The following is a 26,219-nucleotide window of genomic DNA, read 5'->3' as shown; positions in this document are numbered from 1 at the left end:
ACTGCATCTGTGCCAGCGCGTGATGTAATAAAACTGCAGCTCGTTAATAAATGTTTTTTTTAATCCATTTTATACAAGCCGCCTTCATTGAGCAAGTGCACTTGTGCATAAACACTTTTCAAGTTCAACACTTTTTGTTCCGTTCAGTTGTGGATGCTGCTGATTCACCGAGACCGCCACAGCTCAGCAAAGAGACATGCGTGTGTGTGTGTGTTTTCCTTTGAAAAAGTTTCCCCAGAAATACTTCGCTATTTAATGCATTTTTCCTTACAAATTGTATTATCAGCATAACAATTCGAGTAAATGTGTAAAAGGTATGGCACCGATTTCTCTGAGGAATGATTTACTGACTCAGAGTTGGGGCACCCACGTCCAGACCTCTGAAAACTTCATGTCCGGTCCCTGTACGGGACGAGGAGGTTCTGAGTGGCCTACCCCAAGAGGTAGTTGACACCATTACTTCAGCGAGAGCACCGTCTACGAGACACGCCTACGCTTTGAAGTGGAACCTGTTCGTTGAGTGGTGTTCTTCTCACCGAGAAATTTCTATTCATGCATGCATTACACATTTAAATCTATTTTTTTCAAACTTTATGATTTAAATGGGGATGATTGTACTGAGAATAACTTTCATCTTTTCTTCAACTGAATACTGTTTCCGTGATGTTTTGATGTATTTTAAAGAGTTGGCAGTCAAAATTAAAACTGCTGACAGATATTCTTCATTCTTTATGACAAACAAGATAATGTGAATTATAGAATGTACAACGTTTTTAAAATGTATAAATTGCGGTGTACAGCGTTTTTTTATGAGGGGGTCCACAGAATCCACAGCTCAGTACTCACTACTCAATACTCATGAGTACTTTTAAATAGGCTACTCTTTTACTCTTACTCAAGTAGTATTTTGAACAAGTACTTCTACTCTACTCACACTACATTTTATGGAAGGTAATGGTACTTTTACTTAAGTATATTTTTTCAGTACTCTTTCCACCACTGAACCTCAAGTAGTTTTTTGGACAAGTACTTTTACTCTACTCACACTACATTTTTTGAAAGGTAATGGTACTTTTACTTGAGTATATTTTTTCAGTACTCTTTCCCCCACTGCCGCCAGGTGACCTCCTAAGGGAACCAGTCTCACGAGACTGGCCTCTGGTGCGCCTAGAGCAGCTAGCTCAGTGCCCTGAAGCAGCGGACCGGCAGAGGATGGCCGTACTAGCTGCTCTAGAGCCGCTCAGTCACACAAACAAGATCAATCTCCTCAGAGAAAGATGGCCGCATCAGCAAGCTCTCACTCAGAGGGGGAAGAACCGCAGCGCAGGCTTCCAAGCCTCAAGAACGAGCTCTAGATCTAGGGAACACGGGTGGAGATAGGACGAGCCGTCTCCAACCCGTCAACCAGATCATGTGCGATCCCCACGATCTTAGTCGCCGCCGTGCCTCAACAGCAGCGGGACCGTAATCGCAAGATCACAGGCACGGACACACTCCTCGGAGCGTGCCCGGCGAGAGCGGAGCGCTCAACAGCAGGAAAAGCACAATACGCCCCCCCCCGCTCCCCATTAATGCTGCTCATTATAATATCAGGCATAATATGCTTGTGTAACTGATGCTTGTGCAACTGGCGAGCTCTTTGTAGTGTTGGGTCGTTCTTGAACGATTCGTTCATTTTGAACAAATCTTTAATGTGACTCGGGAAGAACGAGTCGTCTCGGGAGTGATTAGTTCAGTCGCGCATGCGCAACATCATATAGATTCTGTACTGGAATTAGTCAAGTAGTTCACCTGTTTCGAGTCTTCGGGTTTTTCAGAGTCATTCGTTCATCACGTGACAGTCCCATAAGTTTGACCAATGCAGTCTGAGCCGGAAAGAGAAATGATTAGTTCATCTCTCGAGTCTTCGGGTTTGAGTCGTTCATTTATCACGTGACAGCCGCATATGCTTTAATCAATGCAGTCTGAGCCGGAAAGAGACTTAATAATAATAACCAACTCTTTGTTACCTTTGTTACAACATTCAGTGCTATGGAAAAGAACCATAATGACAGAAATTCACACATTTATAAACTGTAAGAAGGAAAAAGCTACAATTTGAGACCAGAAACGCATCACGTAACTGTAAGAGTAAATAATAGTGATGATAATAATAATAATAATAATACTATGCACCCATTTGTAAGGAAGCTTGTAAATTAACTAATTTCTCTATCAAATGCTGTCATGTCACGTGACAAAAGAACGAACGATTCGCAAGACTCGAGAGATGAACTAATCAATTCTCTTTCCGGCTCAGACTGCATTGGTTAAAGCGTATGGGGCTGTCACGTGATGAACGAATGACTCAAACCAGAAGACTTGTCAGATAAGAGGTGAGCTAATCATAGACTGAAGTGTGAAGACCCAGGTAAACAATGAATTAATCTTTTCTGTTTCTTATAGCAGTTTTGTATTGTTTGTAGTGTGATCAACGTTTGCTTAAGTAATAGATGTATTAGGGAAGTAACACACAACATTTTAATGATATTTTGCTAAAATGAACGAAATGACTCGAAAAAAGATTCGTTCACTTTGCTGAATGAGACTCAAAGGTCCGAGTCGGTAAAATGATCCGAACTTCCCATCACTAGCTCTTTGACGCCCTCCGTATCAATCTCCTCGGAGAAAGACAGAGGAACGTTGCGCCCTCTCCCTGGGGGGAAAGTACCGCAGCACGGGCTTCCGAAACCCCGAGAGCGGGCGCCGGATCTGGTGGTTAAGGAAGTAGATAGGGACGCGCCCATCTACATTCCCTCCACCGGATCCATACGCGAAACCCATGAGCACAGCCGCCGCTCCACCTCGGCGAAAGCGGGGCCGGCGCCGCGAGAAACGCTAGTGAAAGCTTTCTCCTCAAAGAGAGCCCTCTGAGAGCGAGGCAAGGCAGTAACAAACGCTACCAAAGAGGGCCATCAGCTCCTTTTTTTCCCGAGAGCTGACTCTGCGTGCTTGCTCCCAAGCAGACAACAAACAAACTGTGTGTATCTCCACCCGTAAAGTAACACGGGCACGGAGGAACACACAGCCTGAACGCTGCCTGCCCTCGCTTTTTTCCTTAGGTGTCTGGTTTTGTCTTGAGATTTTGTGACAGACAACACTAAATAAGACTCACATACAGATATCAGACTGACACACACACAGAGCGCTTGCTGAATGACAGAAAGCTGACGCCGGTTTCACCGCACGGGCTTTTAAGCTTCCTGGTCGCTACGTCACCCTGCCCGTGACGTCTCGCCCATCCATTGGACTGATTACACACGTGGTTCAGAACCGGTCACGCTGAAGGGCGTTCCTAAAGCATCCTCCGACGCAGCTCGAGTTCCTGAAGAGGAAAGTTTGTTCCGGGCCGAAACTGACTTCTTTCATATTTGTCGACCAATATGCAGAAAACTACGTTAGTATATCATCATAAACACAGCCATTTTTGTTTTATGTGAACGTAAACAGATGAGAAAGAAACCACACATGTACAGTATGTTTAGATCTGCGTGCGTTCGTTGTTAAAGAGACAGCAGCCTAATAAACACGCTGCCTGTCATTAATGTTAATCAAAGAACAAAAGAAATTCATTCACTGACCTTGACTGAATATATTTAATAACTTTAATTGATTAATCTATATTTTATTTATGAAAAGAAAACTATGCAGTGTTTTTAAACTGTTAATAACAGTTTCTGTAACGTTACCTGAAATTTTGTTCAGTTGTATTTATTTATGATATTGCTAATTGATTTGTTTGTTCCTATCTTATTACTGACTGTTTACTTGTCTTTAACACTTTAATATTTGAAATGTATATTAATCTAGTTGTTTTTGCTGTGGTATTATTTTTTAAAGCATAGGCAAAATTCCTCTTGCAGTGGCTGCTGATTTTTGCTCGTGTTATTCAGCTGCAACAGAATGCTTTGTAAAAAGACAGAATAAATGTTTGACATCTAAATGTTTGACTTAATTTTTTTTATATTGGAGTTTTTATCTTGTTGGAATCGAAACTAGGAATCGATAAGAATCAGAATCGATAAAATTCAAACGATACTCAATCCTAATTATAGCTAACTGTCAAAATCTGTGTGGCAAAGCTGCGCAACACACTGCAGCGCGGGGAGCATGTATTGTAGTGAAGCACAGACCACTATCAATTTATGTGAACATTCATAACACAGTCATAACTTTTGTGTTAGACAATATGCTGCGTTTTAGACAAAGGAGGAACTTAAATAATATGACAGATATGAAAATAAATGACTTTGTGTAACTTACCTTCACAGCACATATTTTTTTTTTTCGAGTTTTATTCATACAGCACTTTCTAGAAATTTAGGAAATCATATGTTGTTATACCACTGGCATGGGACTGATTGGCACTGTGATTGAATTTAGTGAAATCTGAATTTGACGTCATGATTTGAGAACTCGTTTGAGTTATAAGAACAAATCCAAACCCTCAAATAACACTTCGAACAATAAGCCAGTGTCATCAGTGTTAGAAATGAACTTTCCCATAAGGGGCAACTGATTTTCAGTTTTTTATTTATTTATTATTATTATTAATTGTTTTTTACCATTTACCTTTTGTATGTCATCTTTAATGTTAAATTCTTACATCAAATAAATGAGAATAATATGACAATAGGCTGTTACCAATAAAATCAGTATTCAGTGATAGAACCTGCGTCTGAAGATGCTTTTAGATGTATTTACAGTTTAATGCTGATCAGACGGCTGTACGTGCATTTACACAGCAATTACAAATGTATAATGAAATGAGATTAATGTTTTATACAACATTTTAAATACAGAAATATGAATAAAATGAAATGATACTTGAATTATGAAAGTAATATCGCCACTAGGTGGTGTTAAGTTATTGTGTTTATAAAGGAGCCTTTTATTCAATCAATTCGTTCAAATTGCTTCATTCATTCATTTAGGAATAAAATCAAGCGGCTGTCTATAATAATTGGTAATTGCATTGTTGTCTATAATAATGGGTTTTTCAAAGACTGATTCATTCAGGAATGATACACCACTCTATGCGCCTGCTGCGAGTCAGTCACACAACCAACGGTTCTGTGACTTTGGTTTAGTTGGCAGAGAAAATAACAATTTTGTATGCCATCAGATAGCTGGCCAATAGTAGTCAGTTTATTGTCTAAAACTACCTGTTCACATAAATGAATAGTGGTCTGCGCTTGTCTACAATACACTCTTCCCATGCTGCAGTTTTGCCACACAGATTTTAATAGGTGGTTAGCTATAATAATTCAGGCAGTGTGCCAAAGATGTAGACTAGTAGGTAGTTGTGAGTGCAGGTGCGAAGTAAATTAATATTTATGAGACAAACTAATATTTCACTGGTAGGTTGCAGAATTTATGCCTACACAAAAGAAAGCTCTGTCTAGGCTCTGCCTCGATACGGTTTGTGTCAAGCCATTCGTTAATGATCGGAAGATACCCGAATCCATGTATCATTCGATCATTCGTTGTTTTGATTTAATATTGAAAGTAGAAAACGGCTCCTTTTTCGTTTTTTTTCCAAAAAATGGGAATTCAGCTTAAATTTTCGCTTTTCATTCATGGGTGGACACTAAAAATAGCCTGGACGCGGACACGAGCGTCTGTGCCCTGCTCGGTCCTGCTCCTCCGTGGCGATGATGGCGTGCGGTTTAAAAAATCATAACAAATGAATTTGAAAGTGGGGGGGACACAAACGTGATTTTGAAAAGTGGGGGGGACATGTCCCCCCTGTCCCCAGTGGAAGTTACGCCCCTGTATAGGCCTATAATGTTCATGCAAGAACTGTCATTTTGACTGACAACCGGAGAATAACAGTTATTAAATAGCCTACTGTTAGAGTTTTATAATGTAGTCTTGTGTTTTATTAAAATTGATTGTAATTGATATCTCAAAAGGATATGCACTTGTGCGCGGCGTGAGCTGCTGCGCACTCGCACTGCAACGCAAGAGTTTCATAAAATATAATAACTTGCCATTTCGGTTTATTTCTCACCAAACATTCAGTATACATTCAGAATGCTTGGAATATACGCCACGAGATGCATATGATTATTTTACGACAGATATGCATCCGCTTAAAAACAACAAACAAAACCCAAAGTCACCATTCTCTGCCATTAAATTGGCAAGTGGGAGCAGGACATTTTTGTGTTATTAAGTAATAAGCCTTTAGAACAACATTAAGGCGAGTCGTCACTCTAGTTCACACAGTTCCAATAAATTGCGATGGGTTAAGTAAACTCAATAAGCAGACAGACGCGACTACAGTCAAGCGCAGAAGTAAATGTCATGCCTTTGAAAAATAAAGAGAACAACAGAATGCGCTGCTTTAGCACGTCTCGGTCTCCTTGAGCATCTTCCTGGCGCATGCCACAAACATGCCACACAGGGAATACTTGTCTTTTAAAAGGCTTCATTTAGATTATTTGACGTTAAATGCATCATATAAGTCACTTTGGAATAAATCACAGTAGGCCTAGGTATCATTATAAAAAAAGCGACTTTACAGTCTGGAAATACTTTAGGCTATAGCAAATTACACAGAAGAAATACCTGTCTAGACTCTGCCCCGGTACGAGTTGTGTCAAGCTATTCATTAGTCTGTTTGATGAGAAAAATATGAAATTGATAAAATGGGTTATTAATCCATACAACTGCAGCAGTGGAGAACTATTATTCTGCTGCATGATACTGCGGAAGAACTGATGATGGCACGGTTTGATATTCGGCTGACCAATCAGCAGAAAGGGGCGTTTAATTCCCGCCCACCTGTAGAAATCAAATATTCAAGCTGTTTATTAATTTTTCCACCCATGAACGAAAAATTTAAATTTAAGCTTAATTCTCGTTTTTCGGAAAAAAAACAAAAACAAAACAAAAAAGGAGCCGTTTTCTAATTTTTCTACTTTCAATATTAAATAAAAAAACGAATGATCGAATGATACACGGATTTATCCTGATTCTGGTTTTACTTTCAAACCTAGAATTTATATCGGACATCAAACGGCGATCCAACATATAATTAGTTTGATTCATTTTTTTTATACAAAACAAAAATGCTCTTAGTTTCAGTCTAGGGCTGTATACAATATTATTATTTTTAACATTACATTTAAAACACCCACAGAACAATAGATTGTGATTAACCATGGTCTTTGCCTTATTCTGATGACTTGCACTGAATTGAATCAGTTTTGCAAAATCTGGGCTGTCCAAATTGTCATCAGTAATGGCAGACTGAAAAAGCCTGCCCAATTCAATTATTGTTTTGATTTAATAATCTTCATGTGGGAAAAGGCTGATTCACATAAATAAGTTGAGCCAAACAATGCCGTCAATGAGGTATAAATTATGGATTATATATGGATTTTATATAGCCTAGAAAGCGCAAAGAGCACTCCCTTTGTAATCACTAAAAAGCTGTCACTCACTTCAGTTCACCACGATCTCACAGAGTTCCATTATAATCACTGAATCTCTCTATTTACCTAAAGCATATTTAAATGATGTGCAATCTACCAGTAGATCTATCGACTGGATCTCGATCGACCTATTGGGCAACCCTGGTCGACACTGAACACATAAAAAAGCAAAAGTTTGGGAGCATCAGTTTACAGACTGTGTCAAATTGCATCACATTCCATGTAGACAGTATCACTGATTACAATGGTGTCTCTTTGTCACATTATGCCACTTGTGTCCATTGTGGACACAGTGTTTAACTGTACAAAAGTGTATAAAGACTGCTTAATTTTTGGGGGGAGTAGTAGCTACACTCTGCATCCTCATCCTCTCCTTTTTTTTTCTGTTTTATAACGGGTGGCAGTCAATGTTGCAATACATGCAATACCACCACCAACAGTGTTGTGGAGTGTCAACTAGTTACTGATTACTTGTTTTGAATTATTTACAATATCATTGTATGTGTAGTAGTAACACAGTATCAATAATTTATTTAGTATATTGCATCAACCCAATTCAATCACTGAATTTTATTACTGTAATATTATCATGAACTACATAGATCCATCAATATAAATTTTTTAAATAGAATTGATATATACAAGTTATGTACTTTTAACATTAAAAAAAATAAATAAATCTAATATTATTTTCATTTAGCACCGCAGTGTGTTTTGCTTTTCCTCAAGCTTATCAGAACAGGCCTGCAACCCACAAGTTGAGATGCACTCAACTGTACTTCTGTCTCCAGAAATTATTTAAACACCACAAGCTTTTTTCTCCACAATTGAAAAAAGCAGATCTGTTAATGTATTATTTTTTCCTCCATTTTGTCAGTTGATGAAACTAAAAGTCAAAAGTTTGAATCTAAAAGCCAGATGCAGTCACAAGAGAGACTTCTGTGAAAGTCATTGTGTGAAAATAAATGAGAATAAATCATTCACTTTATTTAATGTTATTCAATATTGAAACACCACTTGGAGGAATCTTAAGCTGCAAACTTGTTACATTTTTATATGTGTTTGTGTGTTTCTTAGGAAGCAGAGGAGAGGGATAGCCCAAAGCGAAGCATCAGGGACAGTGGTTACATAGACAGCTGGGAGTCCGAGCGCAGTGACTCTCTCTCCCCGCCGAGGCACGCGCGAGACGACTCTTTCGACAGCCTGGACTCCATCGGCTCGCGTTCCCATCAAACCCCCTCGCCTGATGGCCTGCTTGCCCATGGCTACAGCGACGGTAAGTCTAACGCACACATTAAAACATAAAAAATGACTTATTTATGGGTGAGTAATATATCGGTTGAAAACAAAATTCAAGGTTTAAAATTTGACAACCAGTATACATTTTACGAATTTGTCCCACAATTCCCCATGGAAGAGAAAATGTGAAAGCTGTTATCGATGGTTTGAAACAGACCCAATGCTAAGCCCTGTTCCCCGTATTGACTGATGCTAATGCTGACTTTCCTAAATAATGCTTGTTCAGCAATAAAAGGTATTTGGAGAAACTGAGCAGTTTGCTTCAGAATTAACGCCAAACAAAAGTTCAATTAACAGACCTTTTACAGTTTAAACAACAATTATTATTATTATTGTTATTTTTTTTAAATGTTATTTATATATTTGGCTTTATATATACATTTTTGCTACATTTGTTTTAATGCATTTTACATGACTAATTAAAAAAAAAAATGATCAGATTAGTATTACTGTGATATATTTGGGACAAAGGACCTTTCAATGTTTTTTTTTTTTTTACTATTCTAAAAAATGTAAGACTATTGTATTGGGATATACATTTTGCTCATCACTCGATCATAATCTCATCCTTTTTGCACATATTAAAGAGGCTCATGATAAAAGTGTCCAGTTTGTTTAGCATGGTCAAGTTAATAATAATAATAATAATAAAGTTTATTTTATATAGCGCCTTTCTGCAAACACAAGGTCGCTTTACAATATCAAAACTGATTAACATGACAGCAGACAAAAATAAATAAAAATACAGATAAACATGAAATCCATGGCATGAATCATGTAGATCATGCAGTCAGAGATCAGAAAAACAAGAAAGGAAAATATATGTTTTAAGGTGGGTTTTGAAATCCTGTAATGAAAAAAGATCACAAATGCGTTTGATAATAGAATTCCAGAGTGTGGGGGATACAAAACGCTCTTCCACCAAACGATGCTAACCTGTGGCGTGGAATTAACAGTAGACCAGTATCTGAAGAGCATAGTGTGCGAACTGGGGAGTAAGTATGAATGAGATCAGAAATATATGGGGGGGCAGGGTGCTTTGAAGGTGATGAGGAGAATCTTGTATTGAATATGAAAACGAACGGGTAGCCAATGAAGTCTGTGTAGGATGGGAGTAATGTGAGAAGATTTCTTTGAAAAAGTGAGAACGCTAGCTGCAGAGTTCTGGATATATTGGAGCTTATTTAATGTTGTGTTTGGTAGACCATATAAAAGATAATTACGGTAGTCGAGTCGAGAAGTAATGAAGGCTTGAACCAGTGTCTCAGCATCATTGATATTTAAGAATGGATGTAAGCGAGCGATATTACTGAGGTGAAAGAAGGCAGATTTAGTGAGTGAAGATATGTGAGGTAGGAAGGAGAGAGAGGAGTCAAAGATTATGCCCAGGTTTTTAACGGTGGTGGAATGTCGAACCAAGATCACAGCAATATTAACATTGTCAGCACAGAAAGGAGCAACATTTTTTGGTGAACCGACAAGTAGTAGATCTGTTTTATCAGTGTTGAGTTTGAGAAAGTTACTGGTCATCCAAGCATTTATATCATTAATACAAGCTGATATGGAGTTGATGGGAAAGGGAGAGTTGTGTTGAGAACTGATATAGAGTTGGGTGTCGTCTGCATAGCAGTGGAAGTTGAAGCCGTGATGATGGATAATGTTACCTAAAGGGAGCATATAGATGATGACGAGTAAAGGCCCAAGAACAGAACCCTGAGGAACACCGTGAGAGACAGGAGCATTAGAGGACTTAGCCTGGTGAACAGCAATGTAATGCTGATGGTCAGACAGGCAGTTCCAGAAATACCAAGAACAGAGAGTCGTGAGATGAGAATACTGTGAGAGATAATGTCAAAAGCAGAGGAAAGATCTAACAGAATTAAAATGCTAATGGAGCCTGAGTCAGTGGCCATAAGGAGGTCATTGACAACCTTAAGAAGTGCTGTCTCAGTGCTGTGAAGAGTGCGAAATATGGACTGGAAACATTCATAGAGGTTATGAGATGACAAATATGACTGACGTTAAGCAGCAACAACTTTTTCAAGTAGCTTTGAAAGAAGCAGAAGATTTGAAATTGGTCTCTAATTGGCCATATGGGGACTGCCGCCAGCAGGACCAGTGTCTGAAGCACGTGTGAAACAACTCCAATCCAATTGGTCCACGTAGCCTGTGACGTCACAGGTGGGCACCCGGAAGTATAAGAGGGCACCTGCAGAACACGTCACCAACTTTTGTTGTCTTCGGGAGCCGTCTGTTTGTTCAGCTTGTATAAAGCATTATCCTGGTGAGTCGAGCAGTGCTTTAGGGAATGTGTCTCTCCGTGTTTGGATTCTAACACTTAAGGGCATATTCTGACTTTTGCATTACACGAGGAGCATGTGCGTCCAGTACAGTGCGTCCATTGTTATGAGTCACAATGTTAAGGTACCCCTTGCACATGTTCCTATTCCTGAGGAATACAGGACAAAGTGTTAGTGTCTCACGGCTTGGTCCCCCCATTGCCGTGGCATGGTTTATGTCAGCTTGCGGTGACTGCTTTGATATGCGGGATCCACATACCCTGTCTTAACAGGTTGCCTGATGCTGCGGATAGTGTTTGTGTTGTTATGACGATGAAAGTGTGAGAAGTGAGTGATTTTTAGCCCTGAGCTTGCGAGATTGCGGGCGGAGCTATATTCAGCTTGGCTGCGTGTGTGGAGAGTCTCGTTGAGTGTGGATATATTTAGATGCTCTGTGGAGAGATGCTTGCAAGCTTTCTCTCCCAGGGTGTTTTAGTGACCTAGATCTGGTTTGGGGGTGTCCCCTGATACAGCTGTTGTGCCACACCTCACTCAGTTTTCTGCTGCCAATGCTTGAGAGCGTGGTGGCCATGATGTTAATGATGTTGCATCTGTGGTTAGATTGGCCTTCCAGGCTCCTTTGGCATATTCGTTAAGGCAGTGGTCTATGAGCTCAGGAACGCATAGGCATGGTCAGCGGCTTTTGGGAGGTTTATTCTTAGCCCTTTTAGGTCCTCTTTACCTCTGAGGGGCCTGGCCCATCATGTTCTAAGGATCATAGTCAGGGCTAGTTAGCCAGCACCCTCCTGATCCTCCACCTTTCGTGAGTCAAGCACAGTAGATGATACCTTGCTTTCAGCGTATCTTCCAAGCAAGTCGTCCCCCTGAATCCCGCATGGTAAGTTTGGTTTTTTTTAAGTGGATGGCCCATTGCTTTGGAATATAGTTGTTTGAGGACAGCTGTTTTCCTAGCTTGATTTTGGAGATTGTCCCTTCCTGTGTTAAGCCGGATGGGTTTAGGAGTGGGCTGCCTACCCAGGTCTCAGGGTATTTTTAAGTAGGCAGTCTCTCCGAACTCCGCATGTTAACCCTTTAACTGGTGATGTATCCTGGGGGATACAAACATTTGAGAGGCTGTGGGGAGAGGAAAGTGTAGGTCTCTTTTCTTTGCTTCCTGTTGAAAGGCTGCTTGTTGTGAATATTTAAATATATTGACTTTGTTCATACATTCTTTGTTTAGCCCACAGGCATAATTTAAACCTGCCACCTGTAGTGGGAAATCTACTCACCCTCCGATAAAAGTTGATCTTGTTCACATATATACACGTTAGAGGGAACTTACCTGTTTAAAAAGCTTTTGTTCAGCATTAGCTTATTAGGTTTACATTGAAATTGTATGAACTGAATGCTAACATTTTTTGTAATGTCTCTAAATGTTTGTATCTCAGGGAATATGTTGCCCTTTTATGGGTATAAATCAAGATATAAAAACACATATATGTGACCCTGGACCACAAAGCCAGTCTTAAGTCACATGGGTGGTTTTTCTTTTATGCCATTTTTCTTTTATTTTAGATTTTTCTTTTATGCCATACATCATTAGGGTATTAATGATTATGTAAGTAAAGATCATGTTCCATGAACATATTTCCTACCGTAAATATATCAAAACTTAATTTTTGATTAGTAATATGCATTGCTATGGACTTCATTTGGACAACTTTAAAGGCAAGTTTGATCAATATTTAGATTTTATTTGCTCCCTCAGATTCCAGATTTTCAAATAGTTGTATATATATCTCGGTCAAATATTGTCCTATCCTAACAATCCATACATTAATTGAGAGCTTATTTATTCAGCTTAAATAAAAAATTGACCATTATGACTGGTTTTGTGGTCCAGGGTCACATATAGACTGATTTTGTGGCTTGTGTTATCTAAAATCAAATCTTTTTTTTTAATCTTGACAAAACACATATCATTGGAAAGGTCTGACAGTCAAGGTTCCATATTTGGTGACAGTTTTGTAATAGAAGAGATATTGTGACAGAAATTGATTGATTTGTGACAGAAAACGGCATCAAAATAATTCAGTAAAGTTTGGGTGTAACCCAGTGTTTATTTTTGGTATAATGCCCAAACAAACTCTCACAGGAACCACAATTTTTATATCAACTTCAATTTGGAACGTGGAACTTGGTTAGACATATGGCTTTGATTTTTATAGCAATTTTAGAGTGCAACATATTTTATAAAATAAATATTATATATAAATAAAAAAATTATATTACTTTATTTTTACTGCAAACTTAAACTTCTATAATTTTTTTAATACTTTTTAAAAATGCTTTGTAACCATGCGTATGTAACCATGGTTCCTCGAGAGGGAACGAGATGTTGCATCTCTTTGCCATGCCTTTGGCCTGCTTGTTTCACGTCTCCTTCAGACAACTAAATTGGTGTCATGTTCTGCAGGCACCCTCTTATACTTCCGGGCGCCCTCCTGTGACGTCATGGGCTATGTTGGCCAATTGACCCTTCGCAGGGAACTTGATTGACAGGCGATCTGACCAATCATAATGCTGAATCTGCCATTTTTGTCCGACAAACAAACCAGACCGGAGAGTAGATTAACATTGGTGGACTTGAATTTGAAAAATTCCATTGGCACCTTTCCTCGGTTGAAACAAGATGCTGTCTCATGTTCATTCATGTTTATTTCATGCAATAACTAGTAAAGATGAAGAGATGGTCGGTTCACATGCCACTTGAACTGAGCAGCTACAGCAATCTGTCATGACACATTAAAGAGGTAAAATGGTATTTATTGTTTGAATTTCTTTAAAAAATGACAAAAATTGAAAGCGGAGACTTTGTTTCATACCAAAAGTAACGAGGCCCTGTCCACGACCCCAAGGCTGCCTGCCCATTGCACGTCATACCCCAGCCCTTCCTTCTCTTGCAGGAAAGAAAGCACGACTCTAATCGGGCATTTTCGGGGGTCTTCTCCCGAAGAAGAAGGGGCTGTTGTGAGGAGCATAAGTTCTGAAAAAAAGTAAGGTGCAACCAACAAGACCTCTTTCTCGTCCTCCCTGACCTTGCACAGTATCTGTGCGAGCAGGCTCACTGAGGGAAACGCATACTTGCGTAGAGCTATTAGCCAGTGCATCCATGCCCAGGGGGGCCTGGGACAGGGAATAATATAGCTGGCAGTGGGAGGACTCGTGGGAAGCAAATAGGTCTACCTGAGCTTCCCCAAATCAACTCCAGATCAGCTGGGCCACCTGGAGATGGAGTCACCATTCTCCGGGGAAAGTGAGCTGTCATGAGAGCACGTTGGCCGAATGAATTGAGCTGCCTCGGAATGTGGACGGCGTGCAGCAACTTGAGCCACGTCTGACTCCAGATGAGGAGATGGCGGGTTTATTTGTGACATGCGACGTGATCATAGACTTCCCTGTCTTTTAATGTATGAAACAGCTGCAGTGTTTTCCATAGGAAGATAACTGGCGAGCTCCGTCCAGGGGCTGAAAGTGTGGTGACGCATCGGCGTGATGGTCACCCAAAGTACACCTCAGTTAGAGGTGGATAGTCAGTATCCTGCACACCGAGCCCCGAACTTAAACAGAAACGCCTAAGATTACAAACTGAATTTGATTTGCTCTCAACACATAAAGCTGAATATTTACTTAAAAGAACCAAAGCCACCTACTACGAACATGGGGACAGAGCGGGCCGCCTTCTTGCCTCACAGCTTAAACATCAGTCTGCATCTCGCTGCATAACACACATTTTTGAGAACTCTTCAGACAAGCTTGTTTCTGACCCTCATAAAATTTATTCATTTTTTTCCACCTTTTACTCTAAGCTTTACATCTCTCAATCCCCTTCTGACTTATCTTTAATGGATTCTTTTTTCCACAATTTAAATATTCCTACTGTTAATACAGACACTGCAAAGAATTTGGACGAACCTATCAGGTTAGATGAAATTATCACTTGTATTGGCCTCATGCAGTGTAACAAGGCTCCAGGGCCCGATGGTTTCCCTTTAGACTTCTATAAGAAATTCTCTACTCAAATAGCCCCCTTACTGTTCGATATGTACAGTGAGGCGTTTCTACGAGGCTGTTTTCCAAATCAAGCATCTATCTCTCTTCTATATAAAAAAAAAACAAAGACCCAACTTTATGTAGTAATTATAGGCCCATTAATTTATTGAATGCTGATATAAAAATTCTAGCAAAGGTGTTGGCAAGGTGCATGGATTCATATCTATCTTTTATTATATCTGATGATCAAACTGGGCTTATTAGGGGACGTCAGATGTCATCTAATATATGACGCTTGTTAAACATCATTTTTGACCCATCTCCCTCTGTAGCTTCAGAACTGATTATTTCCCTTGATGCTGAAAAAGCATTTGGAATTATTTATTTACTGTATTAGAAAAATTTGGTTTAGGGCACAATTTGATTTCATGGATTCGCCTTTTATACTCTGCCCCCTCTGCAAGCGTTAGAACCAATTTTGATAGTTCTTCTTTCTTTCCTCTCTCCCGTGGGACAAGGCAGGGATGCCCTCTGTCCCCTCTTTTTTTTTTTTGCTTTGGCAATTGAGCCGGTTTCTATTGCCTTAAAATCTTCCCCATTAATATCCGGCATCCATAGGGGAGGCTTTGAACATTGGGTCTCACTATACACAGACGATCTGCTGCTATATCTTCAGGACCCTGTAGGTTGTGTTGATGAGGTTATGTGCTTGCTTGACACTTTTGGCTCTTTTTCTGGTAACAAATTGAATTTTACAAAAAGTAAATGATTCCCCATAAATGAGGCGGCTAGGAAAATTCCTAAAAGCTCCCTACCCTTTCATTTTTGTTCTACTGATTTGACAAGACAATTTCCACTTATTTGGGCAGGTAAGACTCCCAAAATAAACAAAACTATTCTTCAACGTCGTAAATATGATGGTGGCTTAGCTCTGCCTAATTTTTTATTTTATTATTGGTCTGCTAATATTTCAAAGATTTCTTTGTGGTATAATGCTCCACAGGTTAACTGGTGTACACTAGAAACTGCTACTTGTACCTCTTCTTCCCTCCCAGCACTAGTCTTTGCTCCTTTATCTCTCCGTCCCTCTTGCAATACTAGAAATCCCATTGTGCTGTCAACTCTAAAAACTATTTCGACAACATTTTCAGTTAAAATCGCTCTCTGTTCTCAGCCCTATTTGCAACAATCACTTGTTTTTGCCCTCTGCTATTGATCACACTTTTAAAAGATGGCGTGATAAAGGCATTGTTTGTTTTTCAGATCTTTTCATTGATAATTATTTTGCTGCTTTCAACAACCTTATATCCAAATATAATTTACATACAACAGGCTTATTCAGGTATTTTCAACTTTGTAATTTTGCAAGAACTCACTTCTCTAGTTTCCCCCAGCTGCCAGAAAAACCATTGCTTGAGAATTCTTTGTTAGCCCCTACAAATGGTAACCTTATCTCTTCTATCTATTTCATGTTGCTTTCATCTAGAAATTCATCTCTTTCCTGTTTAAAGTCAACATGGGAGAAAGAGTTATAGGTCAGCTTCTCTGAAGAGCTTTGATCCGAAGCCCTTATTAGAGTTAATTCTACCTCTGCATGTGCCCGGTTAAGTTAAATTCAGTTAAAAGTCTTACACCGAACTCACTTTACTAAAGCTAGACTCCACAAATTGTTCCCAGAAACAGATGATTCTTGTATTAGATGCTCCTTTTCTCCAGCTGACCATGTACATACATTTTTCAGTTGCCATAAATTGACCTCATACTGCGATTCCTTTTTTGACTTTCTTTCAAGGGCTCTACATATTTCTCTCACTCCATGTCCTATGGTCTCTTTTTTCTTATCTTCTCACTAAACAACAAGCAGATGTTATTGCTTTTGCCTCCCTGGTTGCCAGAAGAAGCATTTTGCTACATTGGAAGTGTCCAACCCCACCCCCAACTATCTCTTGGTTAAAATATCTTATGTCATTCCTTTCTCTGGAAAAACTGAAGTATGCTACCCGGGGCTCAACTGATAAATTCTACAAAACTTGGAACCCCATTCTAAATTTCTTTGATTCTCTGACCTCACTAGATTCTGATTAAGTTTGTTCAGTGTGTGAGCATGTTTGTATCTATGTACAGTACAGTATGGTTGTTTGTTAGCATGCATGTAGGTATACTTATGTGTGATGGGATGGCTTATTCCTCCGGGTCTGAATGGAGGGAAGGCGGGGCAGTTGGAAGTAATTACCTGTCTATAAATAGTCCAGGAGTCTCTATCGTGGCATGTCATTTCTGATTGTCTTGGGGGGTTCCCTCTTTCGTTAGCATCCCATGTGTGCTTTGTCGTTCTCGACGTCACTTGGACTGTGTACGATTTCGATAATACTGATCCTCTCTGGTAAGTTTATTTTTAAGCTTGATATATTGTGGGTGTTATCACTTTCTTAGCGTGGATTTCGTTTTAGTATATTTTAGGTATATGCAACGGACTTAGCTGGAGGCTTTGGGATTCCAACTACGTCAAATAATAACGAAGTGTGATTGTTCGGCGTGCTAGACCGTGGTTGCCGCTTGGTAAGTTGGCCCTCTGGGGGTTTAGGGGTATAGAATTGGACACTAGTGTAGTAGTGGTTAATTATTTATTGTGTTTTTAAACAAGAAAAGGGCTTTTGGGATCTTCCCTTCTTTGCCCAACCTGGTGTGCAGAGTGTGGTTGGGAGGGAGTCGTTGTTGTTCTGAAATTAAAGAGAAGGAACACACACTTACTTGTTTTGTTTCATGTTTGTGTCTGTGTGTTCTGGCCATTTATTGTTTGTTAATTTGTGGGTTAGTGTATTAAGTTGGTCTTTATACCGATTTATATTTGTGATTATTTGTTTATTTTTGGTGATTATTTGTTTATTTTTGTGTACTTTTGAGTGTGTGACTGATTGTGTGTGAGTGTGTATGTTTTGTTTTTAGGAGCTGAGGGCTATAGGCAGGAGTTTCTGTTGAGCCCTTTGCGTGATGGTGTTGGGTTGAACACTGAGTGTGGTGATGCAGTATGGAGCACGGATTGGGGTGTGAGTGAGGTTTGTTTCTTTTGAAGATTGATTAATAGTATTCCGGTTCTTAAGCCCTCAGCCCTATACGTAATTTAGAGTTGTTGTTTTCGTGTTGTTATTCGGTTAGTTTTCAATGAGTGATTTGTGAATTCTTCTCCTTTTTGTGTATAAACTCTCTTCAATGATCCAACTTAAGTGCTGTTGATTTTTTTTTTATGTCTTAATAAAGATACTTTTGTATGGTGCTCGTGTTTCTGGTCCTAATTAGTGCACGAACTTGTGTGCTTTAATCTTTTATTTCCAATATTCTCTGTATAAAATATCAGAGTGGCGTAGTCGGTTTCATTATAGTGGAGTTCTAAATTTTTAGAATTAGTCAGATCCTAGTGGTCTTTTCTTCCTAGCTCTTGCCACATTCTGGCGTAGTCGGCAGGATAGGACTCCCTCCTTCTCCACCAACCGGTTCCACTGCCGAAGCATTACAACTACAGGCTTAGGCAACCGTCTACGCTCCTCCTGTGTTTTGGGGGCACCTGCTGTAGCCAAAACTTTAGGAGTTCACCAATATGTGGATCAGAACCCTGACCCACCCGCATGTCTTCCCTGGTCAAATCAGGCAATACAGTTACCTGGTTTACCTGAGCTACTTGCCTCCCCTGGGCCATTTGAACTATGCATTCTGGAATAGCCAACCCTGGAATTAGGCATTGCACATCTTCCTTTGTTAATGGATTCTGCCTAGACAATGCATCTGCATTCCTATTGCTACGACCTGACGTGTACCTGATGTCAAAATCAAAGGCAGCCAACTGGGCTGCCCATCGTTGTTCAGTGGTGCCCAGCTTGGCGGTACCTATATGGCTGAGGGGGTTGTTATCAGTGAACACCACACATTTGTGGCCCAACAAGTATTCCCTAAACCTTTCTGTAATGGCCCACTTGAGCGCCAGGAACTTAAGCTTCATTGAGCTATAATTGTCCATATTGCGCTCGTTGGGCCGAAGACCACGACTAGCGTAGGCTATAGGTCTCACCTTACCCTTCTGTTCCTGGGACAAGACTGCTCCCAGCCCCCCATAACTGGCATCCACCTCCAGGATGAAAGGCAAGGTGAAATCAGCATAGGCAAGCACTGGGGCAGTGGTGAGTCGCCCCTTCAGCTCCTCAAAGCTCTGTTGACACTGTACAGACCAGGCCGCCACAAAATCTTGTCCGGTATACCCTTCGGGTTTGACAGCCTCGCTACCAGTCCGTGCAGGGGTGCAGCCAATTTGGCAAAACCCTCCACGAACCGGCGGTAATAACTGGCAAATCCCAGAAAGGAATGCACCTCACTTACAGTAGTAGGGCAACGCCATTGGGTCACTGCCTCAATCTTACCCGGGTCAGTAGCAACTCCTTCAGAGGAGACCACATGACCCAAATACCTGACCTCTCGTTGGAAAAATTGACATTTCCCTAACTTCGCCTTTAGCTCTTCCCTCTGCAGCCTATTCTAGACCATCTCCATCCGAGCCAGATGTTGATCAACTGAGGTCGAAAATACAGCAATATCATCGAGGTACAGAAGGAGAGACTGCCCCTGTTGATCCCCGAATAACCTCTGCATCAACCGCTGGAAGGTGCTCGGCGCATTACACAGCCCAAATGGCATCCTGTTCCACTCAAATAAACCGAATGGGGTACAGAAGGCAGTCTTATACCTGTCCCCCTCTGTAACAGGGACCTGATTGTACCCACTGGCAAGATCCATGGTTGAAAACCATTGAGCACCCACCAGTGAGTCCAAGGTTTCCTCGATACGGGGTAACGGAAAAGCATCCTTCCTCGTGTTTGCATTCAGACAGCGGTAGTCTACACATAACCGGAGACCACCATCCTTCTTCCTCACCAGCACAATCGGTGATGCATAGGGGCTACTACTCTCCCTAATTATCTGCGCCTCGAGAAGTTGGTTAATATGGGTCTTTACAACCTCATACTCAGATGGAGGTATTCATTGATGTCGCTGCCTATTAGGGGAATCAGCTACAAGGGGAATGTCATGAGAGATCAGGTCTGTACAACCCAGGTCCCCCTCATATGCAGAGAAGACAGACTCATACTTGAACAACAAGCTCCGAACTCTCACTTGATCAGCCATTGACAACACGGACAAGTCCAAGGAGTCAATCTGATCACACACCTGGGTAACCAAAACTGCCTGAGTGCTGGCTGACACTACTGCTGTTTGAACCTCCTTAAGTTCAGAAGGCAAACTTACCACATCCACGTGACTCAACGTGCCAATAACCACACGTGGGTAAAAGACGATATCAGTTATACCAACATTTACCGCCGGTATGTAGACTGTTCCTCTGTCCACCTTCACCAGAGCAGAGGACACTAACAACCCAGCTGGAAGGCCTGCCTCCGGGGGTTCCAACAAAGCAGTCCCATCACATATGCATGGTTATACGTTTTGATTGTATGCACTTTGGCCTATTTTTATTATTATTATATACATTTTAAAGATTATTATCTACATTCATGTATTATTATAATTATTATTATACATATTGTAGTTTCTTGTTAATCCTCCTGAGGGGTTTATGGGTGGGGGGGAGGTTATCTATTGTTCGTCTAGTTCTTGTCTGAAATAACCCCCTTTTTTAACCCCTGAATTAACCCCTTTCCCTGTACTTTTTTGATTATCATTCAGAGTTAAATGTGGGGTAAAATAAAAGAAAGCGCAGACAATGTTCCCTTTTTTGTATTGTCCTATGTTATGTTTTGTTTTTATCTGTCTGTGTAATAAAGCATGTGAAAAAACAAAACAAAAGTGGAGGTCTCAGCATAACGACTCTCTAAAGTGAGAGGAGACCTAACTACACTTCACGCCAGAGGCAGTTAGTGAGGCTCAAAAAGTCCTACATACTAAATTACTGCCAAAGACGGAGTTCTGAAGAGTGGAGGCTTCAGCAGAATGACTCTCTTAAATGAGAGGAAGCCAAACAACAATCAATCCTAGTTTAGGATCTCTTAAGAGTGGAGGTCTCAGCATGATGACTCTCTAGAACGAGAGGAGACCTGACTACACTCAGCGCTGGAGACAGTTAGCGAGGCTCACAAAATAACCTACATACTAATAGTACTACCTAAGCAGAGCTCTGGAGAGTGGAGGCTTCAGCAGAATGACTCTCTTAAACGAGAGGAAGCCTAACAACACTCAATCCTAGTTTAGGAGCTCTTAAGAGTGAAGGTCTCAGCATAACGACTCTCAAAACGAGATTAGACCTAACTACACTCAACGCTAGACACAGTGAGGGAGGGTCAAAGAAGGAGAGCCTACCTAACATAAGTACTTCTTAAGCGGAGCTCTGGAGAGCGGAGGCTTCAGCAGAATGACTCTCTAAAACGAGAGGAAGCCTAACAACGCTCAACCCTGGTAGGGGAACTCTTAAGAGTGGAGGTCTCAGCATAATGACTCTCTAGATTGAGAGGAGACCTGGCTACACAACGCCAGAGGCAGTTAGGGAGGCTCAAGAAAGAGCCTACACGTTAATACTGCCTAAGCTGAGCTCTGCAAGACCGGAGGCTTCAGCAGAATGACTCTCTTAAACGAGAGGAAGCCTAACAACAATCAGTCCCGGTAGGGAAACTCTAAAGAGTGGAGGTCTCAGCATAATGACTCTCTAGATTGAGAGGAGACCTGGCTACACAACGCCAGAGGCAGTTAGGGAGGCTCAAGAAAGAGCCTACACGTTAATACTGCCTAAGCTGAGCTCTGCAAGACCGGAGGCTTCAGCAGAATGACTCTCTTAAACGAGAGGAAGCCTAACAACAATCAGTCCCGGTAGGGAAACTCTAAAGAGTGGAGGTCTCAGCATAATGACTCTCTAAAGCAAGAGGAGACCTGACTACACTCAACGCCAGAGGCAGTTAGCAAGGCTCACAATAGAGCCTACATACTAATAGCACTGACTAAGTGGAGCTCTAGAGAGCAGAGGCTTTCAGCAAAATGACTCTCTTAAACGAGAGGAAGCCTAACAACACTCAATCCTGGTAGGAGAACTCTTAAAGGGGTCATATGATGTTGCTAAAAAGAACATTATTTTGTGTATTTGGTGTAATGAAATGTGTTTATGCGGTTTAAAGTAAAAAAAAACACATTATTTTCCACATTATTATTTCTCCTCTATGCCCCGCCTTTTTGAAACACGTCGATTTTTACAAAGCTCATCGGTCTGAAAAGCGAGGTGTGCTCTGATTGGCCAGCTATCCAGTGCGTTATGATTGGCTGAATACCTCAAGCGTGTGACGGAAATGTTACGCCCCTCACCATACTGTAAAACCATGTCTGCATTTGTGATCTGAGAAATGACAAACTACAAACGCTACTCTACACTGCCCAAAACTCGCGTTTGAATCATCAGTGGCAAATCCTTTAAATGAAAATGTACTTACAGTCTGTGAGTCAGAACTGCCGGCATTGTAGTCTACTCTTCCAGGATCAGGAAAACGGTCCTCCATAAAATGTGCTGCACACATCTGGACATTTGGGTTAAACTGTTCTGGAACAGTGTTGTAAATACAACTTAACCACTGATTTGTAGTCGTGTCCTCTTTTGGAAGACCAAACAAAGTAGTTTCGCTTTCACAATGAAGCACACAGCGCCTTCACGACATGGCGGCAGCAGCAACAATACTATAGTGAGAATAAAAGTTACGCCTTCTTTTTTTGCGAGAAAATTTGGGCGGCGTTATGCAAATCTTCCCACATAGTGACGTAGGTATGTGGGGGCGTGTTAGAACGAGCCATTTTAGGTAGGCGTGGTTAACTCTTAACTTTTATAAAGAATATCTCTTTGGATTTGAGACTTTAGTCTTTGCAACTTTACAGATCTTCTTTATGCACCAAGAGCTTGTAACACTCCAAAGAGAAAGGAAAATTTGAATTTGCATCATATGACCCCTTTAAGAGTGGAGGTCTCAGCATAATGACTCTTTAAAGCGAGAGGAAGCCTAACAACACTCAATCCTGGTAGGGGAACTCTTAAAAGTGGAGGTCTCAGCATAATGACTCTCTAAAACGAGAGGAGACCTAGCTACACTCAACGCCAGAGGCAGTTAGTGAGGTTTAAAAAGAAAGAGCCTCCATACTATATTACTGCCAAAGGTGGAGCTCTGAAGAGCGGAGGCTTAAGCAGAATGACTCTTAAATGAGAGGAAGCCTAACAACACTCAACACTAATTGAGGAGCTCTTAAGAATGGAGGTCTCAGCATAATGACTCTCTAGAACGAGAGGAGACCTAACTACTCTCAACACTGGAGACAGTTAGTGAGGTTCAGAAGAAAGAGCCTAAACATTAATACTGCCTAAGCGGAGTTCTAAAGAGTGGAGACTTCAGCAAAATGACTCTCTTAAATGAGAGGAAGCCTAACAACACTCAGCTCTAATTGAGAAGCTCTAAAAAGTGGAGGTCTCAGCATAACGACTCTCTAAAACGAGAGGAGACCTGACTACACTCAATGCTAGAGACAGTTAGTGAGGTTCAGAAGAAAGAGCCTAAACATTAATACTGCCTAAGCGGAGTTCTAAAGAGTGGAGACTTCAGCAAAATGACTCTCTTAAATGAGAGGAAGCCTAACAACACTCAGCTCTAATTGAGAAGCTCTAAAAAGTGGAGGTCTCAGCATAACGACTCTCTAAAACGAGAGGAGACCTGACTACACTCAATGCTAGAGACAGTTAGTGAGGCTCATGATAGAGCCTACAGACTAATAGTACTGTCTAAGCGGCGCTCTAGGGAGCGGAGTACACTGCATAAAGACTCAAAAAGCTAGAGTACTGAGCTAGGAGTACTAACCATGCTCCTAAATGCCGAACAGAGCTCTAGGGAGCAAGCACTCAGCATAACAACACTCTAAAGCGAGGGGAGTGCAATCATCCACGCTTATGGATCAGCGTACTCAGTACGAAGACCCTCAAGTGAGGGGAGTACTCGAAAGCTCAACCTGAAGAGCGACTTATCAAGGAGGCCCACAAGAGCCTAACAACCTAAAACAGCCACAGAGCTCTGTTGAGAGAACACTAGGAACTGTGATCTCAGCATAGCGACCCTCAGAGGGAGGGGAGCTACTAGGCTTAAGAACAGCTGATCAGGGAGGCTCACAGAGAGCCTCACAACCTGAAAAAACTGCAAAACAAAAATACTAGGGAGCAGAGTGCTCAGCATAACTCTCTATGCGAAAGGAGCAGAAACCATGGTCAATCTAAATACACGAACCTGGGCTTAGAGGATGAGGAGACTCAGAGGAAGCTCAAACAAGAGCCTAACAACTAAAAAAACTTGCTATTACACCAAGTCAGGAGCCACCTTCTCCAATAATGTAGATATCAGAGGTTTTCGGCATTTGAACTACAGTCGATATCTCACATTATACACAGTTCCTATTTTGTAAAATAAATAGAAACAAAAAGGAATTCTGAAAGAGAATGTACTCCTCATCAGATTCCTTCCATGCCCTGCCTACAATCCCCGTGATAGGTCTGACTAACTGCCTCAGCAGCCGCGAGACACAAAACGCTGGTGAGAGGTGCTCAAAAAAGAGAATCAAGCATACAAGGCATTCTCAACGCGATCACATCTCGCAGCGTGGCTATATCTCCTTCGAGAGCCAAAACACACTCTGTTCAAACACTAAGTTCCCTCAGGAATCAAGCAAGAACAGAAACTGCCACGAATGCATCACATTAAGCTTGTTCAACTCCCTCGAGAGGCGAACGCGCTCATGCAAATGCTGACAAAAACTCGAGTACAGACCTCTGCTCTAGTAGTTCCACGAATGCAAACAGTGAGCGCATCCTTCTGTCTCATGAGTCAAACGCATGTGCTTTTGTACACAAGGCTTGAAGACAAAGAAGTGGATGACGTATTCCGCAGATGCTGGGAATACGGGATGAGTTGGGTTGCACAAGCCATGCCCCCAAACAACGTGCAAGTGGCACCAAAGGGACAATTGACACACACCCGTGGTGATGCATCGGTGGGGAGACGTGGTGGATGGCCCAGAAGGCATGGCTTTCTGGCTCATCACGGCAGAACTCCCCATATCCCCGTAGGGACCGGCCAGAGATGTGTGGAGAGGCATCGTGTCCCCGAATGTCCGGGAAAAAAGGAACCAGGGCAGAGTGCAGTCGTGAGTCATGGTCCGCGCCGAGAAACCAGTCGTCCAGCCGCGAGTGCTCAGGGCTGGGCGGTGTGCACACCTCCAGCCCAATTCTCACGCCATGGCCGTTAACTCTGGGTCCGATTTAGAGTGTGGCGACAACACCTGATGGGGCAGCCCCGCCAGATCTTCATCCTCAGAGAACAATAACCCATCCCCTGATGCTGCTATTGACATCTGATCCTCTGGCGGTGCACTGAATGAAACACCGGCCAGCAGAAACATCCGGGAACCATAGGACAAGTGCTGCGAGAGGAGTCAGAGGTCCGTGAGGACTGGCCCGGCAGAGATGCTCACACTGTAACCCTCAAATCTCCCAGAGTACTAGCCGGCGGTAGGTAGTGGCAAAGGGGTCTGCTCCTTTCCCTTTAACCCTCTAAGTGCCAAAGTCGCAAAATTGCGACAAGACATCATACTTAATAAAATAGACTAGTTCCTAATATGTTGTAATATCTCATTTGTATTCCCTACCACTAGATGGCAGACATGTAGTCCTTCGATTCTAGACCAAAATTACATCACGTTCCTATTCAAAGTGTTCGAGGAAATAGCAGAGCAAGTGAGCTATCGTGTCATTGATGCGGAAGCAGTTCAGTTCATATCGTGCGAGTAAATTATGAGATTTGTGAGAGAAAATCGCCAAATGGTTAATAAAAAGTTGTACTGTGAGGATGTGTTGCAAATGTTATTTGCCGATTCTGACTCTGAAGGGGAATATTTGCTTTTTGGAAATGACGATCGGTCGTCTAATAATTGCGCTTCTCCCGGTACATCTTTGCAGCGCAATGGTGCCGCCGTGCAAGGCGAGACTGTTCACGAAGCACAAACAAGTGATCATTTCGACCCTTTGCCCAACGGGGATGGG

At 41.5% G+C, this 26,219-nt stretch overlaps 1 protein-coding gene across 6 annotated transcripts in view; it reads left to right on the top strand.

Annotated features, from left to right (window-relative positions):
* Nucleotides 1–26,219, top strand: part of limch1b (LIM and calponin homology domains 1b) — a 282,167-nt gene that overhangs the window by 191,645 nt on the left and 64,303 nt on the right. For all 6 annotated transcript variants that reach the window (XM_016246396.1, XM_016246398.1, XM_016246395.1 and 3 more), the window contains one exon: nucleotides 8,559–8,757. In XM_016246396.1, the coding sequence (XP_016101882.1) occupies nucleotides 8,559–8,757 (199 nt within the window). The remainder of the gene's footprint in view (nucleotides 1–8,558; nucleotides 8,758–26,219) is intronic.

Source organism: Sinocyclocheilus grahami, unplaced genomic scaffold (assembly GCF_001515645.1).
Source record: "Sinocyclocheilus grahami isolate Dianchi unplaced genomic scaffold, SAMN03320097.WGS_v1.1 scaffold796.1, whole genome shotgun sequence".
Classification (NCBI taxonomy): Eukaryota; Metazoa; Chordata; class Actinopteri; order Cypriniformes; family Cyprinidae; genus Sinocyclocheilus; species Sinocyclocheilus grahami.
Note: the sequence above shows the minus strand (reverse complement) of the source record. Positions and strands in the feature narration are given on the sequence as shown.